This window comes from Octopus sinensis, linkage group LG2 (assembly GCF_006345805.1).
Source record: "Octopus sinensis linkage group LG2, ASM634580v1, whole genome shotgun sequence".
In the NCBI taxonomy this organism is placed as follows: domain Eukaryota; kingdom Metazoa; phylum Mollusca; class Cephalopoda; order Octopoda; family Octopodidae; genus Octopus; species Octopus sinensis.
The window spans coordinates 153,995,071-154,021,028 of NC_042998.1; the positions used below are offsets into that span (position 1 = coordinate 153,995,071).

The 25,958-nt window shown below is 36.9% G+C and overlaps 1 protein-coding gene across 6 annotated transcripts in view; it reads left to right on the forward strand.

Moving 5' to 3' along the window:
- The first annotated feature begins 1,964 nt into the window (after positions 1-1,964).
- LOC115232387 overlaps positions 1,965-25,958 on the forward strand; it is a 197,515-nt gene continuing 173,521 nt past the window's right edge. For 3 of the 6 annotated variants that reach the window (XM_036500246.1, XM_029802245.2, XM_036500258.1), the window contains exon 1: positions 1,965-2,097. In XM_036500246.1, coding sequence (XP_036356139.1) covers positions 2,018-2,097 — 80 coding nt within the window. In that variant the 5' untranslated portion in view covers positions 1,965-2,017. The remainder of the gene's footprint in view (positions 2,098-25,958) is intronic. The other 3 variants (XM_029802243.2, XM_029802244.2, XM_036500249.1) reach the window with 1 other exon arrangement.

The window sequence follows — 25,958 nt, forward strand, 5'->3', positions numbered from 1 at the left end:
TGTAGAAAACTCTGCCCCAGTGTAGACTCATGCAAACACGGAAAAGATGTTAAAACAGTGATTACAACAGTGGTGCTGCTGGTAGTGGTGATGATAAACTCATCCTTTGTCAAGCTGATTGACACAACAGACTACAGCATATCACTCTGTGATTTTACACATAGTACATTATTTTGAGTGCAATTTGGAACATTGCTATACTGTGGGAGGGAATGGGAAAAGAATGTATAAACAATGTTTTGAAAAAATTTATTGGTAAGTTATGAAAACAGATTCAAACGCTTTCTTGTAGACATTTGTGGAAAAATTGTAGTGTTTCCAAAATAGCCTAACCAGATGAATGTGTCATCAAGCAGTTGATGGTGAAAGAAGCCAAATATCTGTTTTTCTTCTGGAACAGAAAAAGAATGAGAAGAGTCTAGTAATGAAGTAAGTATTAGATACACCAAAGAAATTTACAACTTGACTGTCAACTGAGGAATTCACTTCAAAAGTTTGGTTGTTAATGTTGAGTGATGTTCATGAGTTGAGGAAACCATATCTTCATGTAATAGAAAAGTAAAAGCAGTCTATGCTGGATATGTTTTCAAAAATACCTTCATCTATTCAGGCTCCTTCTTCTAAGCCTTCAATCTGTTACTGAACTGACATGCTTTGCTGCCACAACTCTGATGACCCTATTCTTTTTGTCTCCTCCTCAACTTCTTCAAAATAAATCAGCTCTACATCATCATCATCATCGTTTAACGTCCGTTTTCCGCGCTAGCACGGGTTGGACGGTTTGACCGGGGTCTGGGAAGCCAGGGGCCGCTCCAGGCTCCAGTCTGATCTGGCAGAGTTTCTACGGCTGGATGCCCTTCCTAACGCCAACCACTCCGCGAGTGGAGTGGGTGCTTTTTACGTGCCACCTGCACAGGGGCCGGGAGGTCCGGCATCGGTCACGATCTATTCGAGCTTTTCTAGAGTTGAGTTGGGGGGGGGGACCAGCTGAGAAAGGTTCCACCAGTGAAAAGAGAGGGAGAGATAGTGGGGAAGGTTGGGGTAAGGAGGAACGATGACAGGGAAGGGTTAGTGCAGGTTCGTAAGAAATAGAAACGTAGGATATCACGAGGCGGGGAGGGGACTGGAAGGAGATAGTCGGATTGAGGCAGTGACAAATTCAAAACAGGAGGTAACGTAAGATCAGTGGGGCGGTTGATGAGCTGCGGCGCTAGCAGCTTGTCTTGGTGGGGGGAAGGGGTAGTACACAGTGAAAGCATGTGAGGAGGAGGGGTAGGAGGGAGAGACACACGTAATGGTGGTGGGGGAGGAGGAGGGAGGAGGGCATATCCGGTGTAGATGGTGAGAACAGTGTTCACTGGTATTGGTGGTGGGGGTGGGAGGGCGGGGGCATCGCCAAATGGCGGGAAGATGGAATTAAGGATTGAAGGTAACCTTAAACAGTTAAATTTCGTAGAGTAAGATAGGAAAAAACAAAGCAAGTTAAGACATTTAACGAATGAGAGGTACGGAAGATAAATGAGATAAAAATCTTTGAACTTGCTGTGGACATCAAGCCGGAAGTTGATTTGGAGAAGAAGGAAGTTTGAATTGGGGATTGTAATGGCCAAATGGCGGGAAGATGGAATTAAGGATTGAAGGTAACCTTAAACGGTTAAATTTCGTAGAGACGTATTTGTCATTTTCAGATTTTGTGTGTATCTAGCCAACTAAATATGTTTCGCATTTATTCTTCATTTTTATTTTGCATGTTTGTGTGGGCATGCATCTGTCCGTCCGTCCTTCCACAGCCTCATTTTGACTTATATTTTCAACTTCTGAAAATATCACTGTAAGTTAGGGGTACCTGTATTTGAATTTTTTGATGATTTAGTCAACTTGTTTTATATTCGTATATATGTGAGGCCTTTAATTTTTCTTTTTCCATTTCTTTTTTACTTTGCAATATGCATAGTTTAATCTTTTTTTCTTATTAATATGTGATTTATTTTCAGCTCCAAAAGTTTATGTTGTTTTAATGGATTGTTGTTTGTATTATTATAAGAATGAGAGAGACAAAGAACCTAAGGGAAAATACCCTCTTTATGGTTATAACACGTGAGTATATGTTAAGTATCTAACATGCATCTTATACAATAAATACATATACTCTACTAACATGCATCTTGTCCAATAAATACATATACAAACATAAACCTGATTTCACCAAGCTTTTGCGCTGCTTTTTATGAAGCTAACTTATTCATTGAGCCAATTCATTCTATCCAATAACAAAGTCGACTTTCCAGTCCAATGCTTGCATGTCTTGTGCACTCTTTCAGTGGCATTTCTTAATATTCATCCCAGCTATGTTTGTGGTTTTCTTTTGCTAATTTCTCCTCCATTTTAATTTCAATATGATTTTCTTCATTGAACCAATATTATTTTTTACTTTTTTTCTTTACTTTTCTTTACTGATATATTCCATAAATTTTATCAGACACTTAAGAGTACAAGGTACATGAGTACAAGATACTTTCTCAGGAGTGACATTTATTTAATTTCAAAGTACAAAACTCAAATCTTCATGGTAGCATCCTCTGACTTCTATGCTCTTGTTGTAGCATTCTGACCACTTCATGGAGGCACCATGGAAGTCTTGAATTCCCTCAAAACTTTCACAAAGTACTCTTTGTTGACTTTCTGGCCAAGGGGAACCTAGTGGTGTGGATGATATCCTTGCTGAAAAAGGGGATCATCATGAGCTTCCCAATGGACTTGCTTTGCTTGGCCTTCTTGTGTCTGAGGGTGCTAGGATGCTTGGGTACTTTGTCTCTTGGTCTCTGATGCTCACCTCATACAAGTTAATCCATTAGCAATCTGGAGCATTTCATAAGTTTCTGTAGTGCCTTTGCCCAGTTTAACCCAAAACTTTATTGCATACAGCCTTTCAAAATTGTCTTCATGCCAAAAATGTATTCTGTAAACTAGTCAGCTGTGACAAGCAGTGTTTAGTGGGATTTGTTCAAAGTGAAGTATTAAAACTTCTGGAATGCACATTGTAAAACAAAATTTATGTTTACAACTATAATTTCATATTTGATTTTTGCTGTAAGAGCAATGGAATTATATTCTCTCATTCTTTTATTTAGTTTTACTGTGTTGTCATTTGTAGCTGTTAGTGTTACTGGTTAGTCAGATTTGATTTAGCTGATCAAGTAGCACAGAGACAACTGGTTGAATCAGATGTAAATTAGGAACATCTCTAATTGAAAGATTGTAGTTCTGTTTTGAGTGTTAATTGTTGGGGTAATATGGGAAAAACATTTCAGATGTAGGTTGTTAGACCACACTATTTAGAAGTGCTTCTCCAAGAGGCACACCTAATCTTGTCAAACCTCCTCCATTACCATTAACTTCAGATCAGTAGATTAATATCTCCTGGAAAGTAGACTTATCAGAATTACTAGCTCAGTTGCTACACCTCATAAAAGAATAAAATAATTAGGCTCCTCTATTACCTTTTTCTGTTTTACACTTATAGAACCAAGAGGTACATCAGAACCTAACTGCAGAGAAAGCAACAGAATTATTAATCCCAGTGACTGCAGAAGGATGAAAAGTAGTAAAAATACCTAAGGAATGAACAAGAAAGGAACCTCTCTCTCCCTCTCAATTATAAACAATTAAATTGCTTTATCAAAGTGAACAACTCCCCCAACAAATAAATACAGTCAATATGAAAGTAAAGAATTTAATATTTGATAGTAGTGGATGGCTTGAAATACATCCAATATAGTTTGTTCAGCCAGTCAGTGGTCAAAATTCACCCACCCCTCTTTTAGAAAAGATTTAGAGGTTTCTTTTCAAAGATGTTGAGGAAATCAATCACAAGCTGTCCTCAGTGAAAGTACCTGTTTAGGTACTTTCACTGAGATAAAACAGATTTTCTTTACTATATTCACTACTCAGAATGACAATCCTTGGAGTTTGGTTTATAATGCCAATGGACTAAGTTATAAGCAGGGAAATCTTTCAATTAACCTTAGAGCTTGATTAGTGGATGTAACTTGCATTGTCTGATATAAAAGTTGAATCTCCAATTACGAGGGTTGTTCATTAAAGATTTCCCCTGACTCACTTCCCAAGGGCTGGGATAAATGAAACTTTGCACAATTATTAGTCCTTCTCTACATAGTCACTACCAATAGTGACACCCTTCTCCCATCACTTTATGCAGTTGTGAAGGCCTCATCTGTAGAAGTCAGTAGATTGCGTCTGGAGCCAAGACTACTTTGGAAATAAGTTCATCATCCGAAAAGTGTTTCCCTTTCAAAAAAGACTTCATGGTTGGAAAGAGGTGGAAATCAGATGGTGTGAGATCAGGAGAGTAAGGGGACGAGGAAGGATTTCTTGACCACAGGAGTGTACTTTCATCTGGGCATCATGCATATTGTGAACTGTGGTGTTGTCTTGGAGGAGGTGGACTCCTTTGGTCAGCATGCCACGCCACTCTGCTTTGATGGCATTCCACAATTTCTGCAGCAGAGAAGCATAATATATAATATGCCCCATTAATTGTGGTGCCCTTTGGCAGAAAATCCATCATCACTACTCTGTACAGGTCCCAAAAGACTATGAGCATAACCTTGGAGACAAGCCTTCTTTGGAGGTGATGAGTTATCATGCTTCCATTGCTTCAACTGGATTTTAAGATCATAGTGATGGACACATGTTTCATCCTATGTGATAAGTCTGCCGAAAAAGTCTCCCTCGTGTTCTTGGCACATTGCCAAAAGAACCTGGGAGCAATTGACTCATTCCTGCTTTTGAAAAGGTGTGAGCATCTGGGGAATCTATCATGCAGACAACTTCTGCTTATGCAAATGATCATGAATGTTTTTTGCCACAAACCCTACACTTACCATCACCTCTTGGGCTAGTTGCTGAATAGTTATGTGGCGATACTCCAAAATGGTAGCTTTCTCTTTATAGATGGTGTCACCATCAATGGTGGAATGTGTTCATTGAGGAATAGGAGCAGTTTCCACCAATGTTCAACCACATTTGAACTAGCAATGCCAATGGTTGACTATGTCATTTGATGGTGCATCATCATCAAAAGTCTCTTTTGGTGTATGAATTTTCAAATATAAGATCCTGATCACTGATCTACATTCAACTCCCTCTATAATAACACCTTGGTCCACTTCAGCAGCCATAAAAAACAAATGAATACTAGTTGAAAGCTACAATTTACAATGTTCCCTGTAGAAACATGTCTGATTATACCTGTACAAGTTCTGTTTCTTGCCTTAACTGGAAGCAGGTCAGGGGAAATCTTTAATGAATGCCCCTTGTATGTGTAATCTAAAATGATTTACAAGTCATACTGCAGGTTGAATTCAAGAGAATTGGTTGCACTGGCATTTTTAAGGTTTCATTAATATTTCTAACTTTAAGGATTGTGGTAGTGTTCCTTGATAACAACAATGTCAAAGAAAGTCTGAATTCACTTCTGCGCAACTGAAGAAGGAATCCAGTACAGTTATATTTTAGTTATTATTATTATCATCTTTATTCACTTAACTTCTGATATATCTATGTCTACATTACATCTCAGTTCCTTTCCACAGCTTACCTCAACACAAGAGCTGTTCTAAGTATTGCTGCCATCTGAACATTCCTAAGATGCTTGATATTTGCAGCTTTTTATGCCAGAATATTGCTCTTTTTTGAGATGGTCCCAAGTTTATCCCTTTATCCTTTTACTAGTTTCAGTCATTCAACTGTGGTCATACTGGAGCACCTCTTTGTGACAGCTAATGCCTGCATCAGCTGGGAGTGCATTGATCACAGTAGGTGATCTGATCAAGTGCACTGATCACAATAGGTATCATACTCACTTTGAGGCTCTATGGATTCTTTTCACTTACAATCATCCTAGGGCTTGGTACTTCCTGACTTTCTCATCCTCTCTCTTCACAATATTCTGGTCTGCAGATATAGCTACATCAATGTAAGTCCATTCTTTAGACTCCTTCAGGAGAGTGGTATCTGGTTGTAGATTTTTGTCTGTATATCCCATGTGAGTTTAGCTTATCCCATGTGAGTTCCACCTGATCATTATCTGCTACTAGGAAAGGTTGGTGCTTATACCACTTGTTGAGACATTCTAACCCATACTTCTTGCACAACTCCCAGTGTATTTATGCTGCTATTTTGTCATGGTGTTTTGTGTACTGCTTTGGGCTAACTTTGAGCATCCAGTAAGTATATGCCTAGACTCAGATGATTTTTCCATGTAGTCTACACAAAGGTGATACTGTTGTCTCATCAATACTACACTTAATTGGGTTAGTTTGTAAAGCTTGTTCTTGAGCAGCAAGAATCAGTCTATCCGCTTTCTTCTTTTAAAAAACCATGTCTTAACCATCTCCAGGATTCTTCATCAGCTTCATCCACAATTTGTTGGAAAAACTCTCCTTGTAGGACTTTCTCTTTCCAGTTGATGATCTTTTTACTATTAGTCCTCATATTGTACCCTTGGAGGATGTCACCATTGTCACTGATCACTGATACAAGCATGCAAGGACTCGATCTCCTTCACAACACTATGTTTTTTTCCATCCAGTCCTCTTCCAATTAGGTAACCTTGCTACATTACTTCTTGTATGAAAGCAACCATACACATCCATTACGTTCCTAGTTTTCCTACCCACATTGACAAGTTCTTCCTTTATCCATTCTACAACTCCTGTGTAGTAATGTACCACACCTACAGCCCAAATGTTGATGCCTCTGATCAGGTTCCCTCCCTTTAGTCTATATTTGCATAACTTTTTAACTCTTCTGGTATATTTTGAAGAAATCATTTCCTTTGTCTTGGTGTTTAGCATCTGGCCTAGTTGTAAAACATCAAAATATTTGTAACCTTCTCTTGCTCCACTGCTGTTTACTTTTCGTCCATTCCTCAGTTCAATAACAGTGCATTTCTCAAACCAAATGCCATCTGGATATCCTGAGAGAAAATTCATACATACTGAATAAGGGAATCCAATTGATCACTGCTAGCTCCAATTGACCACTGTTAGAGTGATTGGTCTCATGTTTTTCTGCAGTTTGTAACCAGTTTCCTTCTTTCTCAGAACCATGGATAGTGGTAACATACATACTGAATCTCCTTAAAAGATTCTTTTCTTGATGTTGATTTGTCCAATCTCCCTTCCACTTGCAGTCAAAACTGTCTTCCAGTTTCTCATACTATTTTTGAACAAATTAATTGAATTTTTCACTGCCCCAAATTATCATGCATTTTGGAATCCACAAGTAGGGAACCATATCATATATCTTCTTATAGTTAATCCAAGCCATTGTTAGGCTTGTCAAACTTCTTTGGCAATTCCTCAAAATTGCCTTATCAATCAGCAACTGATCCTTTGGATCCCTTCTTGCAGCCTTTCTGTTCATCTACTAGCAGTTCATTTCTTTCAAGATATTAACAAGCAGTCAAACACTGGTTACTGGCCATGGCACCCTTGGATGGATCTTTTTGAATCAATTCAGTTCTTTATTTGACCATGCATTCTGATACAATTCCTTGGTGTTCACAGCCTTACAGTAGTTTAGGATCTAAGTTTACCAACATCTTGAACCAAAAGTCCTGAACTAGGTCTGGGTCAGCTGCTTTCCAATTTCTCATCTTACCAACTGCAGCTTGAATATCTTCCAACATGATAACAATGTCCTCCTGTATCTTCATGTCTTTGAATTCTTCTTCTACTTCATGGAACTAGGATATCCTATTGTTGTGTTTGACATTCTCTGATCAAGGGTCGATAAATTAAGTACCAGTTGCATACTGGAGTCGATCTAATCAACTGGTCCCCTCCCCAAAAATTTCGGGTCTTGTGCCTAGAGTAGAAAAGAACATTCTCTGACCAGATCTTGCTCCAAAAGGAAGCTGCTTCTTTGGGATCAGGTAACTCTGCTTCTTCCTTATCTCCTCTATCAAGACTTGTAAAACAGCTTCTGATTTGTTCTAAACTGTTGATTTTGTTTAAATTGTAGACATCTTTCCTTTTATCTTTTGATCTTAACTGTACCTACTTTAATCTTTTGTTTTAACATATCTGATATAACTAGAATCCCTTTATCCATCAGGTGGTATTTCTTATTCATGTAATTCTGATCTTTTTCATATTTCCACTCCTTACTTCCTCTTACTTAAATCCATCTGTCATGTATTGAATTTTTCTTTTCTTCTCCTTTTCCAGAATGATTCTTTGTTTCTTTGTACTTACTTTTCTCTAAATATTCTTCCCTGTGGTGACACAAACAGTGGCATACATCAAAGAATTTAGTTCAGTGATATCCTTAATTGGAATTTTCGTGTCATCCTCTTCCTTGAGTTCTGATCTGAGCTTTGCTCTATCACATGATTTCAATGATGGTAACCTTTTCCTTTCCTCAAGTAACACTACTTCCAGAATTCTATGGTGGAGAGTAGCTAATTCTAGGTTAATTTCTTCGGTGACTTTCTAGTTGGAGGTACATTAATGTCTTCTATATATTGTAGATTCCCTCCCTCCATGTCCCAATTTTGCAGATCCTCCTGTTCTATGCATATTTCTTTTGGACCAGTAGTCCCTTGCAGTTCCTTTCTTACTTGCATTATTATCTTCTCTTGTCCAATCTTCTCTAACCACATTTTGGGCTTAATTTGTCTTTGTCTAATCTGATCATCTGATCTTTATTCACTCACATCCTTCAGCTCTTCATACTGATATTTTTTCCAGAGTTCTAATAACCTTTTCCTATAGCCTCTTTTCTCTGGTTTACTCCCTATTGTAACATTTGAAAAACAATTTGTTGTTCTCCTTCATCCATTTTAATTTCCTTTGCTGTTGAGGTTCAGCAGCAGCTTGATTATAACTGGACCTACACTGATGTTCATTAGGACACCTACTAGATGCAATACTTTCACTAAAAGCTCCAACCTTTTAAGTTGGTTGTCCTGAACTGGTTGCCACCTCCAGTATTTATCCTTGCAGTACTTAAAGACTCATATAGTTGGATGGCCATTGACTCTCGGGATTATCCATTCTTTAACAGGTTTTGTTTCTCATGATGCAGGTTGTTGAACAAAATCCGCACTCCTTACCAGGCAAGTGCTTGGTACGGTTGCTGTTTTAGTCATTGTTGGTTTGAGCATGGATCAGGTTGTACTGGATTACATGTTACCAATAATACTAGAAGTGACCTGACATATTATTACAATTATTTATTATAACTACTAGTTCTATTTTTACCACCAAAAATTATTACTACTACTAAAACCAATTGTACTCTTATCATTCCAAATACTATTCCTATTATTATGTTCTTATGATCATCCATTCTACCGTTATCATTAACAAAATACAAGAGGAGGTGGTAGGATGAACCTGGGATTTCAGGATTTCTAGTACAAGCACTTTTGTTATAGGTGATGGGGTGGACTTGAGTGGGTGCACCACATGCAAGCAGGTTTCTAACATTGGATAGAAAGATAGCAAAATGCAAAACAAACTAAAAAATAGGAAAGATAAGAGAACAACTCTAAACTAAATTTTTCTAACTTATTGATGATAAGGAAAAGTAAAAACATTTCTATCTACCTGCATACTGAGAAAAATAGCCCTGGTTTTGACTCAAGTTCATAAAGCTCAAATAAAACACAATTTCAAAATAACAACTTTTAATAATAAACACCAATTCACGTTGAAGAAAGCAGGTGTCCATTGCCCTTATCTTCTTCATTCCATTGAGTTTACTTCCCTATTATTATTATTATTATTATTATTATTATTATTATTATTATTATTATTTGGTTCAGCTCAGGTTTGGTCTTATTCCTGGTAGGATTTATGTGGGTAGCAGGTTACCACCTGTAACCTTAAGTACCCCCACAAGTTTTCAGCTGTCTTTCAAGTGCTTAGAACCCTCCGGATAATCTTTGCTACCCCTAAGAGACAAGCTCTACCAGGCATTCTATTCCAATCTCCTTCAGCCATTTGTCTATATCTTTGCTAACTGTTCCCAATGCACCAATTATTATAGGCATGATCTTTACTGTTCTCATGCTCCAAATTCTTCCAGTTCCAAATTTTAAGGGATTTTAATTTTTTTTCTTTTTGTTTTTCGTCCTCTCTTTTTACGATCCTGGAATCAAACAGGTATGATGAGTTAATTAGTAAGCAACTTTGCTTTTCTTTATCTATAATTGTAAAGTCTGGTCCATTATTTTCTAACTTCTTGTCCGTTTGAATAAGTACAGCTGTTGTTCCTAGTTACAACATTTTTAAGATCTCTATTTCAAGGCCCTTATATTTACTTAACTTCTCAAATATTTTTACAGAAGTGTTGCATTCTGCTGTGATTGACATATTTATGAGCAGACATATTTTGTCAACATGATTTGTTTCACCACAATACCATGTCTATTTGCCTGTAAAGTACCAGTTGGTAAACGTTTGGCTGAAAATTGGTTGCAGGCAATTTGATTGGGAAATCTCATAAGGAATCGGTTTATCGATGGTTTTTTTTTTTTGTTTTTTGAGAACTTAGAGCATTCAAAGATTCCATGAGTCCTAAGTAATGCTGGCATCAAGTTTGAGCAAAATATGTCAAAATTGGTAAAAGTTATGGTTGAAAATGGTGTGTAACCAATTTTAGTGGGAAATCCTATAAGGAATCAGTTTATCAATTTTTTATCCTGATTGAATGGAAAACCCCAAATGGATGCCTGCCACCAATAGTGTTTGGCCTTAGGATTTGTTGATGGACATGGTGAAGCATGGTTTCACTGGGAACTGCGATCTGCGGAAGTTAAACAGTATGTCTGACCCCGAGGGATAAAACAGCATCCTTGAAATGAAAACATTGTCACCCCCTCCTGCACCCTGTAACAATGGTGGCCTCAATCAAGTTAGGTGTCAGGGACTTGATTACTAAGTGGGTACCGTTGCACTGTTTATGTGGAAGCAAGTTTCTGATTAGCATAATTGGGCATCCAACCCTTAGCCTAAGAATGTGAAGTGGAAGCCATGCTGGCTCCAATGAGTTGAGAAACTCGATAGGGTAATTGACAATGTCTTGGGGGTCAGATGTCCAGTCAGTCAATTTGTAAATGTGCTCCTCACCCTGAATTCGGCTTATGAGCTGGTTGTTGATAGCACTGACAGCTACGTTTTTGGAGGCCAGGATGGTTCTTTCACTAAGCCAATTGATGTCTGCATAATTACTTTCCAGATTGGGGAATACTGTTTCTAAAAGATCAGAAGGGTTGTCCACGGTGTTGCACAGTTCAGAGATGGATATGTTGCCCCTATCATTCCTTGGCACCTTGCCTTCTCCAAGGGCTAAAATGTCTTCAGCAAATGCTGCAGACGTGCTATCACCAAGCAAGTGCACATGCATGTTTGTGCTTAGGCTTAAGGTCTTAACCTGAGCCACAATGTGGATGACTTAAAGCATTCGCGCACTTCATCAGCCCAGCTCCCTTTAGGGATGACAGGAAGTGTTTGCTGGAATCTCCTGAAAGCAATAGAGTTATACCACCCATAGAAGCTGTAGAATCCCTGATATGTTTCAGTGACCAGTCCAGTGCCTCAAGGGCACCCTTATTGGTCATTGTGCATTCATCCCATACAATGAGACGGCACTGTCTAAGAACTTCAGCTTCCTCTGAATTTTTGCCAATGTTGCAAGTAGGAACCTCAGCCCTCACTAAATGTAAAGGCAGCTTGAATTCTTAGTGTGCCGTCCTACCTCCAGGCAATATCATAGCAGCAATTCCCAAGGAAGCAATGGCTAGCGCAATTTGTTTCTCACAATGAATCTTAGCAAGTATTGTGTTACAAAGGATTTGCTGATACATCTAGCAGCATTGAGGGAAAAAATGCCTCCCACCTGTTTTTTAACAGCACTGACAACAGTTTCATACACCAGCCTCTGATCAGGGAGCAATTTCGGTTCATTTATTCTCAGGTACTCCTCAAGGCCATCATATGACAACTCCAGAGGTAACTTTGGTGGGAGTGTGTTAACATCCTGTCGCAATGAGGATGGCAAACCGAATGTGTTCAATGCTGCCCCACCCATTTTTAGCAAGGCATCCTCGATTTCAATCAATGCATTATTGTAGATCAGGTCATTGTATCCAATGTCAGCATTAGGGCACTGTTGCTTTTGCCAGTCATCATTTGCCTTGACCACCAAGAAAGCAAAATTACGTACAGAGAGCTTCATACACAGAAATGAATGGAAAAAAGGTTTTAGATTAAATTTGCACGATTTTCACTAAAACAAAAAAAAATCGGATTTTTTGCATGGAATCAACTACCCTGGCCTCCTAATATGCTACAAAACCCTTTTTGTGGTTCGAAAAATGGGGTGGGGTGTGGTGTGGTGGAAGCCTCGGAAATTTCACTCTCCATACCCATTGATCTTTTCATCATCTATTTTTCAATGTACATGGAAAAATCCACCCAAAGTAATGTGTGTGTGAGAGGGGTGGGGGAGAAAGATGAACGATTTAAAATAAATAAATGGTTTAAAATAAATATATTTTAATTGTTGTGTGAGAAAGTGTATATAATCTGATTATAAAATAGTGTCTTTCAAAAACAGCCTAAGTTTGAATACTATATCTCATAGAAAAGAAAAGCATTTTACATTTTTATTTTTGGTGAACGCTGTCACTTTCTCTCTCCCTCACACACACACACACACATACATCAACACAACTTCTCTCTCTCTCCCTCACACACACACACACACATTTTCACTTCGCTATGGCAAGAAGGGACTTAACTCATGTTAGCAAACTTCAAAATTGGTAAAAGTTAAGGTTGAAAATCGATTTTTACTTCTACCCTGTGGGTGCCTCAAGAAAAATAATTTGGCGAAAATACAGCTAGGGTCATAACGAATGTCCTCCTAAGATTGGAGCGAGATGCGTGCTAATTTGTGGACGTGCATAAACTACATTCACATACACACACACACACCCTGCCTTTTATATATACAGATCTACATCTGCCTTTGGGTGATGCATGCTGTGCACTGTGAGGAGCTTGCATATTTTTGTATCAATTTTACTGATCTCACTGAGAGACTATTTTATGATCTTAAAGCTGTAGATCACAAGTGGTATACATAAAGTATTGATTGCATCAATCCTGTTTTGCACATTAAGTTCGCTCTTTAGGATAGCTCTAACTCTATGGTAACATTCTTTCCACATTCCTTTCACACATTTGTGAGTGCTGGATGCCATCTTCTTCACATATACCAAAATATTTGTAATTACAAAAATATTTGTAATCCCTCAGTGATGGTAGACTGGTCTTTCTGTATGTTGTTTGTTTTCTACAGTTTTCTCCTGAAGAATATATCTTTAGTACATTTATCAAGGCCAAACTCTATTCTATTATCATCACTGAATTGTTTTACCACAGTTAAAATTTATTCCAGTTGTTGATCATGTTTCATGAAAAACTATAGATCGTCTATGTAAAGGGGGTTGTTGCTTTGTCTATCATATACTCTGTACTCATGTTTTGCATCATTCAACAACTTACTTAGGGGAGCCATGCAAAAGAGTAGTATTGATAGAGAATTACCTTGAAAAATGCCACAGTTTATGTCAATGTCACCAGTGTTCATAGTAGTTAGTTAGTACATGTCTCTGAATTTGTTATAAGAGTTGTTTTTTTCCATTGCTCCATACTGTTCAACAAAAAATTACCAATAACTGGAGAGATTTTATATGTTTTCAAGCATTTCTCAATCCAGCCATGAGGAAGGCTGTCAAATGTTATTTTTTATAACCAAGACATGCAATTAGAAAGATTTTTGTATCATTTGTGAAGAACCATATTATTGATTAAAAGTTGGTCTTTACAACCATACAAGCTATATTTACAACTTTTTTGTTTGTTAGAGAATGTCTTGTTATCCACCAGGAAGGTACTTAAATGGATTTTTTTTTTGTTTCAGTCATTAGACTGTAACCATGCTGGGACACTGCCTTGAAGAATTTTACTTATCAATTTTTTGTAAAGCCTGGTATTTACTCTGTTGGTCTCTTTTGCTGAACTGCTAAGTCATGGGTGTGTAAACATACCAACATCGGTTGTTAAGTGGTGGTGGGGGGACAAACTTGCATGCAAAAACACACACACATGTTTACAATGAGCTTATCTCAGTTTCTGTCTGCCAAATCCATTCAAGGCTTTGATCAGCCCAAGGCTATAGTAGAGGACACTTGTCCAGATTGCCACACGGTGGGACTGAACCTGGTGCCCATGTATATGAGAAGCAAACTTCTTGCCAAACAACTTGTGCCTATGTTAGTATTTAATACATGGTTGTAAGACATGTAACTGGTTGGTAGTTTTTTTTGGGGGGGGGGGAGTTACTAGTTTTGTCACTTTGAGAATGTAAGTTACTCCATATGAATAGGAGTAACCAAAGGATTCGCAGGAATAAAATTTTCTGCATCCCCCAACATCTTTCGAAATAATAAACTTAATTCAACCAATGCAAATAGTATTACAAAAACCCTAATATATCCTTATAACTATGATAATGATGAAAAGGAATTTTATCGAAATCTCTAAACCTCCTTCATGGGGTCATGCATAATGCTATTGTAGAGGTGGGTCAGTCACCCATGAGAAAGCATTCAACCAGAAGGTAAGGATCTTATCTTTCCCAACTGATTTCTGTTTACTGGATTTTCTCAGTGCAGTCTTGAGCTCTTCAACAGATATATCTTCCCATATTTGCTGTTTAATGTGTTCAAAGCCTCTGACTTGTTGATGAATTCAGGGAGTTTCATGATTGTATTCTTTAGGGTATGACCAGATCAATGTCCAAAAGTTTTGCACTTCCCCCTCAGTAGATGTGGTTTTGATAGTTATATTAGGTTTTCAAATTTTCCTATAAAAACTTTTAGGATTGTTTCACTTTATTATCTTTGAAAAAAGTTCGATCTTTCTTTTAGCCTTCTCATTTCTGCTGCTTTGGCTTAAATACTTGATATTTTTCAATTTCTTCATCACTTTTGCTTATTCTTTTTATGTCATATTTTCTTTTCAGTTTCTTGCTTTTGCTATCTTAACATTTTCTTTCCACTTTTGATGTTCATAAATTTTTCAATATCAGTTCTGAATTTTATTTTTAATTCTTTCTTGCAATGCTGGTTTCCTGTTTATATGTTGAGTCTTTCATTTTACTTGAATACTTCATAGTGCAGTGGTTATTGAATCTGCAGCATAAAGTAGATTATTTAGCAAAGTGAGATCTGCTTCATTTTCATTCAAGATGGATCTTATGACTTAATTTACTTTACTTATTAATTTATCATTTTGTTTTGAGTTGTGAATCTTAGGGAGGTCATTGCCATCCCCCAGTTCAGTGTGTTTAGCCTTCAGTCACTCTGACAATTTTATTAATATTATTATTATTTCATATATGCACAACAGATTACACTGTTGGAAAAGAAAATTTCCTTGCATCGGGCTACAAGTAAACTCAGATGCCAAGAACTCTCCTAAGTATCCTAACTGTCCCTAAATAACACTGTTTTCTGGAGCTGTACTAAACTAGGTTTTATACCTATTTTCTCTATCCATTCAAATCTTTAGGGACAGTTCCCAATGCATACCTAATGTATCTCTGCAGTTATTACAGGAATACATTTTATCTGCTCTTCCCATAGTCTCTGTAACTCAATGACTAGGTCCTGGTACAAGTATTTTCTTCTTATCTCTTATATTGCCTTTCTCATCATTTGGGACTGTAAAGTCAATTATCTGGTAGTTTCTATTCTCTTTGTCTACTACTACTACTACTACTACTAATTCTAGCTTCTATTACTCTGTCTTATATTTATTACTTGCTAGTACTTTAGTAGGTTCATGTTCATAAAATTTATCAACATGGTTGAATCTTAGCTTTCTGCATAACCCCCAGTGGATTAGTCTTCCTAGGTTGTCATGTCTTTCCTTGTATTTTTTCTGTGCAATCATGCTACATTCACTGTCCTCTTTTGATTTACATAACCTACATTGGGAATCTACTTGGTTTTTGTCTATCTTAGCTTTTCTCCAATTATCTCAATGCTTGATCTTGTGCTGCTACTACAAACGTTCTGTCTCTCTTTTCAGCCTCCCTTTCAGCAACCATAACCATGTCTCACTACTACTATTTCCTGCAATTACCTTTGGGAATCTACCATGCAGAGCCTTCTCTTGCCAGTCAGATAATCTTTCTTCTTTTTCTGGATTTTAGCTTCATTTGGCTTTTTGGTTTCTCTATATCCTACTTTGACTCTAGCAGCTCTTGATAAACTTTCTTCACTGTTACCTACAAAGGAAGCTATATCTACTCTAGCTAATTCCGTGCAGTCTTCTACTGATATTAAACCTCTTCCACGTTCCTTTTTAGGCAATTGTTATTATTATTATTATTATTATTGAGTGAGAGAGTAGCATGTGCCATCAAACTACACTGGAATACAAATATACGAAGCCCAATATACCCATCATGGTTACCCATCTGATAAGGGTACACTAGGTGCATGCATCACAACCATATGTGTGTGACATGGTGACCTCATATCAAAATAAACAGTGCATGACCTTGAAGGTGGGGGACAGTTAGAATTTTTTTCCGATTGTGTAGCCCATCCTGCTTAAAAGTTTCCTGAATAAATGTTGTTTAAGGAGTGAAAGGAATGAATGAAACACCTATATCTCCAAGGGTGAATAATGAAAACCCCAAAGAATCCTTCTCAACACATGGCTGTGATGCTCCCTCACTACTCTTGCTTGTGGTTATGGATGCACATATTAACCACTAAGTGACATGCTCAACTGGTTAAAGTCAAGCAACTGACAAGCAAATTTATGGTACTGAGCAGAATATTTGCTGCAGCCCATCTTTTACACCAAAACAAAACACATGCTTATTAGTTAGTCTTATCAGTTATGATCAGAAGCCATGAGAGCGTGTTTTGTTGTTATTTTTACTGTATTGAAAGTACTTTGTGTAAAATGTATGCAGTGCCTAACAGTGCTATTTTCTGTATGTTATATATATTTGTTAGTCCTGGTGTTTTGGTTATGTATTTGGCTGTATGTTTTTTGACCATACCTAAAGCACCTATTATTATAGGGATTGTTTCTGTTTTCAGGTTCCACATTTGGTTTATCACTGTTTCCAGAACTTTGTATTTTGAAAGTTTCTCCATTGTCATCTGTTGGGATTGAGATGTTGATTAGAGGGCATTTTTTTTTTCTTAGCAGTCTTTGACAATAATATTTTTTCAATTAACTTTGATCTCCCTATTTTTGTGTGTATTGGCATATACCAGATTATAGCTACTTTATCATTTTCTGAGACCTTTTCTTGGGTCTGTCTATACATCTTTTTGCAGTTGGCATTCTATAGTGCTAATACAATTTCCAGTGTATGAAAGCTTCTGCTGTCGTATCTGTGAATACATTTCTCCTCAGCCAAGATTGAATATCCAGAGATAATATGATTTATGGTTTCTTCTATATCACTGCATATTCTGCAGTTACTTATTGTATTCAGCTTCATTATATGTTTCTGGTGGTTTCTAGTGGGGAGGCTTTGATCTTGTGCCACAGCTAAGGACCCTTCTGCCTCAGCTTTGAGTCTTGTGCTTCTCATTCTATGTTGCTTTGTTTATTTTTCTTTTGTTCAATTTGTTCCAGTATTTGCCATGTAAGAGCTTTTCTTGCCCTTGGCTCCTCTGATTAAGAAGAAATGCTGACAATATTCCTTTGAATATCTTTCTTACGTCTTTATTCCATTGCCACAGAACAAAGTGAAACCAATGTGTCTCATGTATGAATGTACTGTCAAAAAATAGCATGAAGCTAGCTAAGCTTAAAATTTGTCATGTATTGAACTTCTAAGGAATATATAACAAATACTGTACATTTGTTTAAATAATTTAAAACTGCCAGTCACATAGCATGCATGAGTTTTATGAGTTTTCTATATGTTGCAATTAATTGATTCCATCTCTACAGGATTATAGTTGATATTGTTACCCCTTTTCATACATTCTTCTTTTGGTTATGCTTCCGCTACAGCGAGATAGAAATTCACAGCTTACAAGTATTTGATCCTTGTTCTTTTACTTGTGCTAAGCAGATTACAAAACTTGACAATAGCGTTGCTGATAGGATTGCAGTTCCTCAGTGATTTTTGGCTGATTTAATGCCATGATTCTGTGAGTGAGTTCATTTGCAGGTTTAATTCCTTCTGCCAATATCACACAGCCTACAAATGTAATGCTTGTAGTCTTTTGAACACGTTTTTCTTTGTTGACATTGACTTGTTTCTCACGTGATCTTCCAAGGATGGCATTTAAATGTTTATTCAGGCTCCCTTCCATCTTAGCAGATACTGGGATTTTATTGCATATTTAAAAAACAATTAAGTGGAGGTTTGCATGATGTTCTTAATGTAATAAAAGTTGTTAACTATATTGAATCAAATTCTTTACAAGACTGCATCTTTCATGAATTCTGTAATCAAAATGAAGAAGAGTTTGATTGCTTTGTAATTCACACAGGGATGAAATGGTTATCAAAAGATAATTGTCTGCATTGTTTTGTTGCACTTTGAGACACTATTGTCTCCTTTCTGGCTAATGACAATCTCATATCCAAAGGTGTTATTACTGCTTTTCTAGGGAAAGTATAGCTCTACAAAAGGAATATTGTATGTTGTGCATTATTGTAATCTACATGATGATGACCTTGTATTGTATACTGAATATTTGAATAACTCGCATGATGATACACAAGCTTGGTTTAGCAACCTACTGAAGTTAAATATACTGTATTGGGTGACACTTCTTGAAGTTAATATTGTTGATGTTTGCAGGAAAATCTCATTGAATTGCAGAGTGATGAAATATTTCAGGCAAGATTTAAAAATGGGAAACATAATGCATGAAAAACTAATGACACTGCTACAAAGCACAGTTGTATGTTAGTGCTTTTCCTTCAACTTACCTTGTTGAAGCTGATTTCAGCCATGTCACTAAACTTACTTTCAAAAGCTTGTAATCAACTTGACATTGTAGAAAGAGGTGATCTTCAATTATCATTGTCAACATTGGAGCTGAATATTGATAAACTAGTAGAGCAGCATCAACAGCAAAGCTTGCATTAAATAAAGTAGCACCATAGTGCTATCTTCTTTTAATAAATATGTCCTTGCATTGATATATTTATGACTCATTTTACTAGTGAACATTCATTTTCCAGAGAATTTAGTTAGTTGTTGAAGTTTATGTACAATAAATTGGTTATATGCCTACAATACGCAAAATATTTTAGTAATAATAATATTTAATTATAAAAATACAATAGGACTTTGTGGCTGTTGCCAGTACTGCCTGACTGGCCCTCATTCCAGTGGCTCATAAAAGCACCCACTACACTCTCAGAGTGGTTAGCGTTAGGAAGGGCATCTCTGCCAGATCAGATTGAAGCCTGGTGCTGCCATCTGGCTTGCTAGCCTCCAGTCAAACCGTCCAACCCATGCCAGCATGGAAAGAGGATGTTAAACGATGATGATGATGATGAATGATTGTTGTGGGGGGCGGGCACCTAAGTAAAATGGGAATCAAAAGGGTCCATAAATACAAATTGGTACTTATATTGTTGTTAGGTTTTCTGGGAGCATTATTTGTGCTTTCATATTGTATTCTTTCTTTTTAATGTTCTACTTCAATTTCTTATACTTTTTCATTTTCAGATTGTTAGTTTGTTGGGGTTCAGCAATATATCTAAATCTGGGTTATTTTTCTTCCAAACTTTATATTCTTTTACTCTTTTACACATTTCAGTCATTTAACTGCAGCCATGCTTGTATTTTTGTTCTGTGAGTAGAGTACTGCTGTAAAGTAAGCATAGAAACATTCTTCTCATGTCCACTTACAGCTTTTTGGTTTTATTTGTGAAACATGAGGAACACCCAGCCCTTTATTTAGATTATCATTTTTACTCATCTCTGTTACTCAGTTATGGTGCAACATTTTGCCATTTTAGCTTTCTTGCATGTTAAATGTCCCTGGATTGTTGTTGTTGTTTTCTTTGCTTGGTTTCTAATGCAGGAGATGTATTATGATGTTAGCTGTTCACTACTAGTGAACTGAGATGACACCCCTTATTTTTCATGTACCCTCCAGAGTATTCAAGTTATTTTAAGCATTGCTGTTTTCTACTTGTGCTCTATCTTTATTGCAATCTGTATTTGTTCAATGTACTCCTCAAGCTCTTTACTTACTGTTCCTAAGCTCTGACAATTATTGGTATTATTATCACCTTCTTCAGTAACGACAAGCTAACCTGTCACATCTTTCAAATTTCTTCTTTATCACATACCTTGTAACCAGCTGGTCATGCTATCTATGATCCAGCACTGTTTGCTTTCTTTCTCAATTATTGTTATATTTGGTTTTCTATTCTATCCCATGGTCACACTGAATCACAGTCACACAGGATCTTTGCATTATGATTTTCGATAATGCCTCTGGGTTTTATGTTTATACCACTCTGTCATGTCCATAGTTGTTGCAAAGTGCCCAATGGACTATTTTTGCTATGTTGTCATGCACTTGTCACTTTTTACTGTGTTGTCCATTCTGTGTTTGATGTAATTAGCTCTTAATGTTTGCTCTTGAGCAACACAGATTGAGGCCTACATTTCTGGTTTTAAGTCACTTTTAGTCATCCATAACCATCTTTTTTCTTTGTCTGTCCTGTCTTCAATATCTCTATGGAATTGTGCTTGCATTCTTATCTCTGTCCACCTGTTTTCAGTTTCATCCATTTTCAAATGCTTGTACTGTTTTATCTTTGTAATCTTCAATTTTGCACAAACCTGACCTTCTTACTTCCAGCAATAGCAGTTCTGTGGCATGTTTTATGTACCATACCATATTATTTTCTTCTGCTCTAATGCTACATTTCCACACAATCAGACTTGGTACATAAAGTCTTTCTGTGTCACTCTTTGGATAAATTACCCCATATTTTAGCTCTTCTACTATCCACATAATTGCCCTTGCTCCATATCTAAGGAGTGAGACCATCCTTGTGTTGATAGCCTCAATCTTAATCCATCCATTCAGTTTCGACTTGAAGTTATTTCAGTCTGTGAAAGTATTCCATCTTAATTTTTTCTGTCATTTTCTCACCCATTAATTTGTCCATTTCCAATATTACCAAGTACTTTTAACCTGTCTCTTCTATTTGCTTCATATCCTTCTCTGACAGCATCACCAACCCATCCATGTGTTTAATTTTGCTTCAATTCAAGACTAACATACCACATTTTTTCAATCTAAACTCCATTCAGCACTAAACATATACACCCTGTCAATAAGAGAACTGATTTGTGGTCATCCATGAATGACAAGTGGTTAACTTTTGAATTCATACTCAGCCTTAGCTTTCTTCAAAATCATTGTCTGTGGTATCATACACAGTACAAAAATCAGTGGGAACAGACAGTCCATCCCCTTGAAATATACCACTTTTGATTTCTAATCCCTGACCTCCTTCCAAAAGCTGTCAGAAGAAATTGCTTGACATTCTGTGCAGTACACTTACACTTTCCATGATCAAAGAATGTTGGCCCATATCATTGACCTCATGGTAATCAATCCATGACAATAAAGTTGGTTTTCCTCCTCTTGTAATCTTTGAGTACTATTTTGTCTATTAGAAGTTGGTCCTTGGTACCTCTACACATATGCTATTTAACAAAGTGTTGAGCTGTTCCATCTATTCATGTATGACATTCACTAAATTTTTTGATCCAGTAGCCTTGAACTCCATCTGGTCCTGGAGGCTTCCAATTGCTCATCTTTATGGTGACTTCCTTTATATCCCTAATTGAAATGCTTAGTTCTACTTACTGTGGGTAAACTTTTGTTTCAGTTTTTCTAACAATTCAGCATCCTTCTTGTATTTCTTGCCTTTACTTTAAATGTCACTTGAAAACTTTTGACTTTTATTGCTATCTAGTATCATCACTTCATCTGTACAATCTCCATTTATTTCTTGATAAAATCTCTTCTGGTCTACTCTGAATAATATATTTTGCCAATATTTCTTGAAATATTGCTGCTGCTACTGCTACTGCTGTTACTACTACTACTACTACTACTACTACTACTACTACTACTACTACTACTACACTACTACTACTACTACTACTACCACTACTACTACTACTACTACTACTACTACTACTACTACTACTACTACTACTACTAGTGCATGCCAATTTAGTTAGCAGGTATTTTATTTTGATGTTTGGTGACAAAAGGTCTCTTCAAATCTCAAGGAGCCTTTCTTAGAATTCTTGCAGAATATAGGATGAAACTTTTCTGCAGGTTGACAATACAAGTTTCAATTCCATCTCTTTCAGTATTTTTGGTAGCATTTTGGGTTTTGTGCCAAGTGCATCTGTTACTACAGGAATCATTGTTGTTTTGGTCTTCCAGTCTCTTCAGCTCTCTGACTAGTTCCTGATACTTCTCAATTTTTAAAAATTCCTTTAGTATCAATTCTGCAATCATAGGGAATAGCAAGAAAATTACAGTTTATTTTGTCTTCTATAATCATATCTGGTCTCCTTGTTTTCAATAGTATGGTCAGTTTTTATGGGAAAATTCCAGAAGATCTTGTAATTCTCAATTTCTATCACATCCTCTGGTTCATGTTCACACCACTTTTCTGTTGTTTTGAAATGACACTTGGCTAACATCTCACTGCACTCTTTTGCCAACATAGTCATGTCTGTGCTTAACTCCTTTTGTGTTAATATACTGCACTCACACAAAAGGTGATTGATACTTTCATCTCCTCTCCTGCAAATTCTGAGTTTTTTTGCTCTTTGACTTTATCAGATTTATTCTAAGGACTTGTTCCTGAGTAGCTACGATTATTATTTGTTTTTATCTCTAGTTTTGTTGGAACTCCTGGAGTCATGCATGCATAGCAGGCTTGCTGCCTGTAGCCTATGGTACCATTCTATCTGTTCTTTTCAATTATCTAATACTTTCCTTATTCTGTACAGGCACATGCATCACAACCATATGTGCTTGAAATTATGATAAACAGCACGTGACCTTGCGGGGCGGGGGGCAGTTAGAATTTTCTATAGGTTGAGTAGCCCACCTTGCTCAAAAGGTCCCTGAATAAGATTTATCTTAAGGATGATGAACAAAACACCCATGTTTCAGAGGTAAATAATTCGAACCCCAAAGAATTCCTCTCGACACATAGCTATGATGCTGCCCAACTACTTCTGCTCATTATCAAAGATGCACATATCATCAGCCACTAAAGGATATGCTCAACATATTAAGGTCAAACAACTGACAGGCAAATCTGTGGTATTGAACAGGATACTTGCTGTAGCCCATCTTTTATGCCAATACAAAACATATACATGATATTACTTCCAATCAGTTAAGATCAGAAGCCATGAGAGCCACTGCCTGGTACTGCATCAGGGTATTTATTATCATCATCATCATCATTATTCAACATTTGGTAGTTTCAGGCAAATTTTTACTGCATCACCAGCTACACCTCCATGTTGTTGGGGTGTGTGCAGTATTGTGTGTTCATTATTGTTGTTGGGAGTGTGCAAACTTTTCCTGAAACTGTATTGCATCATTTTCTTTTTTATGGGGTGTGGTGCAGTGTTTTGGTGTATTAGTGTTTGTATTGTGCGTTGTATGTGCAATGCATTGGGTATCTAGCCTGCTGGTGGTAATTTATTTCATTGGATATTTGCTATATAGAGTGTGTCTTGTGCATGTGGATTGTATTGTTTAGGTTGTCTTATTGAATTGATAGTGTCTTTTATAGGATGTGGGCTATTCATAGCTGGGCTATTTTTTTGGATAGTGTGTAGTGTTGAGGATCCAGGTATAGCTTCAACGTTTTGTGCCCAATGCTCCAATTATCACTGGTATTGTTTTCACCTTCATGCCCCTCATCTTGAATACTTAAATTTTGAGTCTTCATACTTTTGATAATTTGACCATTTCCTTTTGGACAATATTTTGGTTAGAAGGGACTGCAGTGTTTACCTGTAAGCAGGTGTTTTTTTTTCCCAATCCTTGATTATTATGTCTGGAAAATTAGCTTTTCTTTCTTTGTCTGTTTGAACAGGTATATCTTGGATGATTGTCTTGTACCTTGTTTGGTGCATGTTTATACCATTTCTTGTCAGTGTTTTTGTTGTACTGTTGGCATATTGTCTAGTGGATATAACTACTTACTCACTCATGTCTATATATATAAATTCAGATTTGGCAAGGACTGGACAGCTAGAGAGGATGTGGTCAACTGTCTCATTGTGCTGGATGCACATTCTGCATTTGGTGTTAGGGCCTATTTTCATTATTTTGCTTTTATAGTTGTTCGTAATTATTATTATTATCATTAAGGCAGCGAGCTGGCAGAATCATTAGCATGCTGGCCAAAATGCTTTGCGGTATTTCACCCATCACTACATTCTGAGATCAAATTCCGCTGAGACTGACTTTGCCTTTCATCTTTTCAGGGTTGATAAATTAAGTACCAGTGAAACACTGGGGTTGATATAATTGACTAGTCCTCTGCCCCGCCAAATTTTAGGCCTTTTGTCTTTAGTAGAAAGGATTATTATTATTATTATTATTATTATTATTATTATTATTATTGAGTGAGAGAGCATCAAAGTGACAGTGGAGTACAAATATATGAAGCCTAATAAACCCATCATGACTGACTATCTGATAATGGTACACATGCATCACAACCATATGTATATGACATTGTAAATCAATATCAAGCTAAACAGAGCATGACCTTGCAGGTGGGGCACAGTTAGAACTTTTTCCAGCTTGAGTAGCCCATGCCACTAAGAAGGTCCTTGAATAAGGGTTGTTTAAGGATGTTGAATGAAACACCTATGTTTCCAGAGGTGAATAATTCAAACCCCAAACAATTCCTCTCAACACATTGCTATGATGCTCCCCCACTATTTCTACTCATGATCAGAGATGCACATATTATCAGCCACCAAGGGACATGCTCAACTGGTTCAGTCAAGCAGCTGACAAGCAAATCTGTGGTATTGAACAGAATATTGCTGTAGCCCACCAAAACAAAATATGTACATGATAACACTTCCAATCAGTTAAGATCAGAAGCCATGAGGGCCACTGCCTGATATTGCATCAGAACAATTATTGTTATTATCATTTTGGTGAATAGGTAAAATGTTCCTCAACAATGAAAAGCTTTCCTTCTCTATCCTACCCATATCTGCTAACAATCTAGTAATCTCTGCTGAATCTGTACATCATAAAATTTCACATCTTGAGACTCCTTTGTAAAGTTATTTGGTAATGAATGGACTTCTGATTAAATGGAAAATATTCTTCATTGAAAATTAGGATAACAACCTCTTCATCTTAGTCAAGTAGCCTAAATATTGATTTCAAATGTTGGCACAAAATCAGCAATTGTGAAGGAGTGGGTAAGTCAACCCCAATGTTCAACTGATACTTATTTTATCAATCAGGAAAGGATGAAAGGTAAGGTCAACCACAGCAGATGTAGGCTAAATATTAACATATACCCCACATTCCTGACTGTCTCTATCATTTAGCTAAGAGATTCTTAACTAGAGGATTCTATTCCATACATTAATTTAATTCCCCACCTGGAAGTCAGTTTCAGATCCAAGAACTAAAGTTTCTATGAAAGGTGTGTGTGTGTGTGTGTGTGTGTGTGTGTATGTATGTATGTATGTATGTATGTATGTATGTATGTATGTATGTATGTATGTATGTAGATAAATAGGTTTAA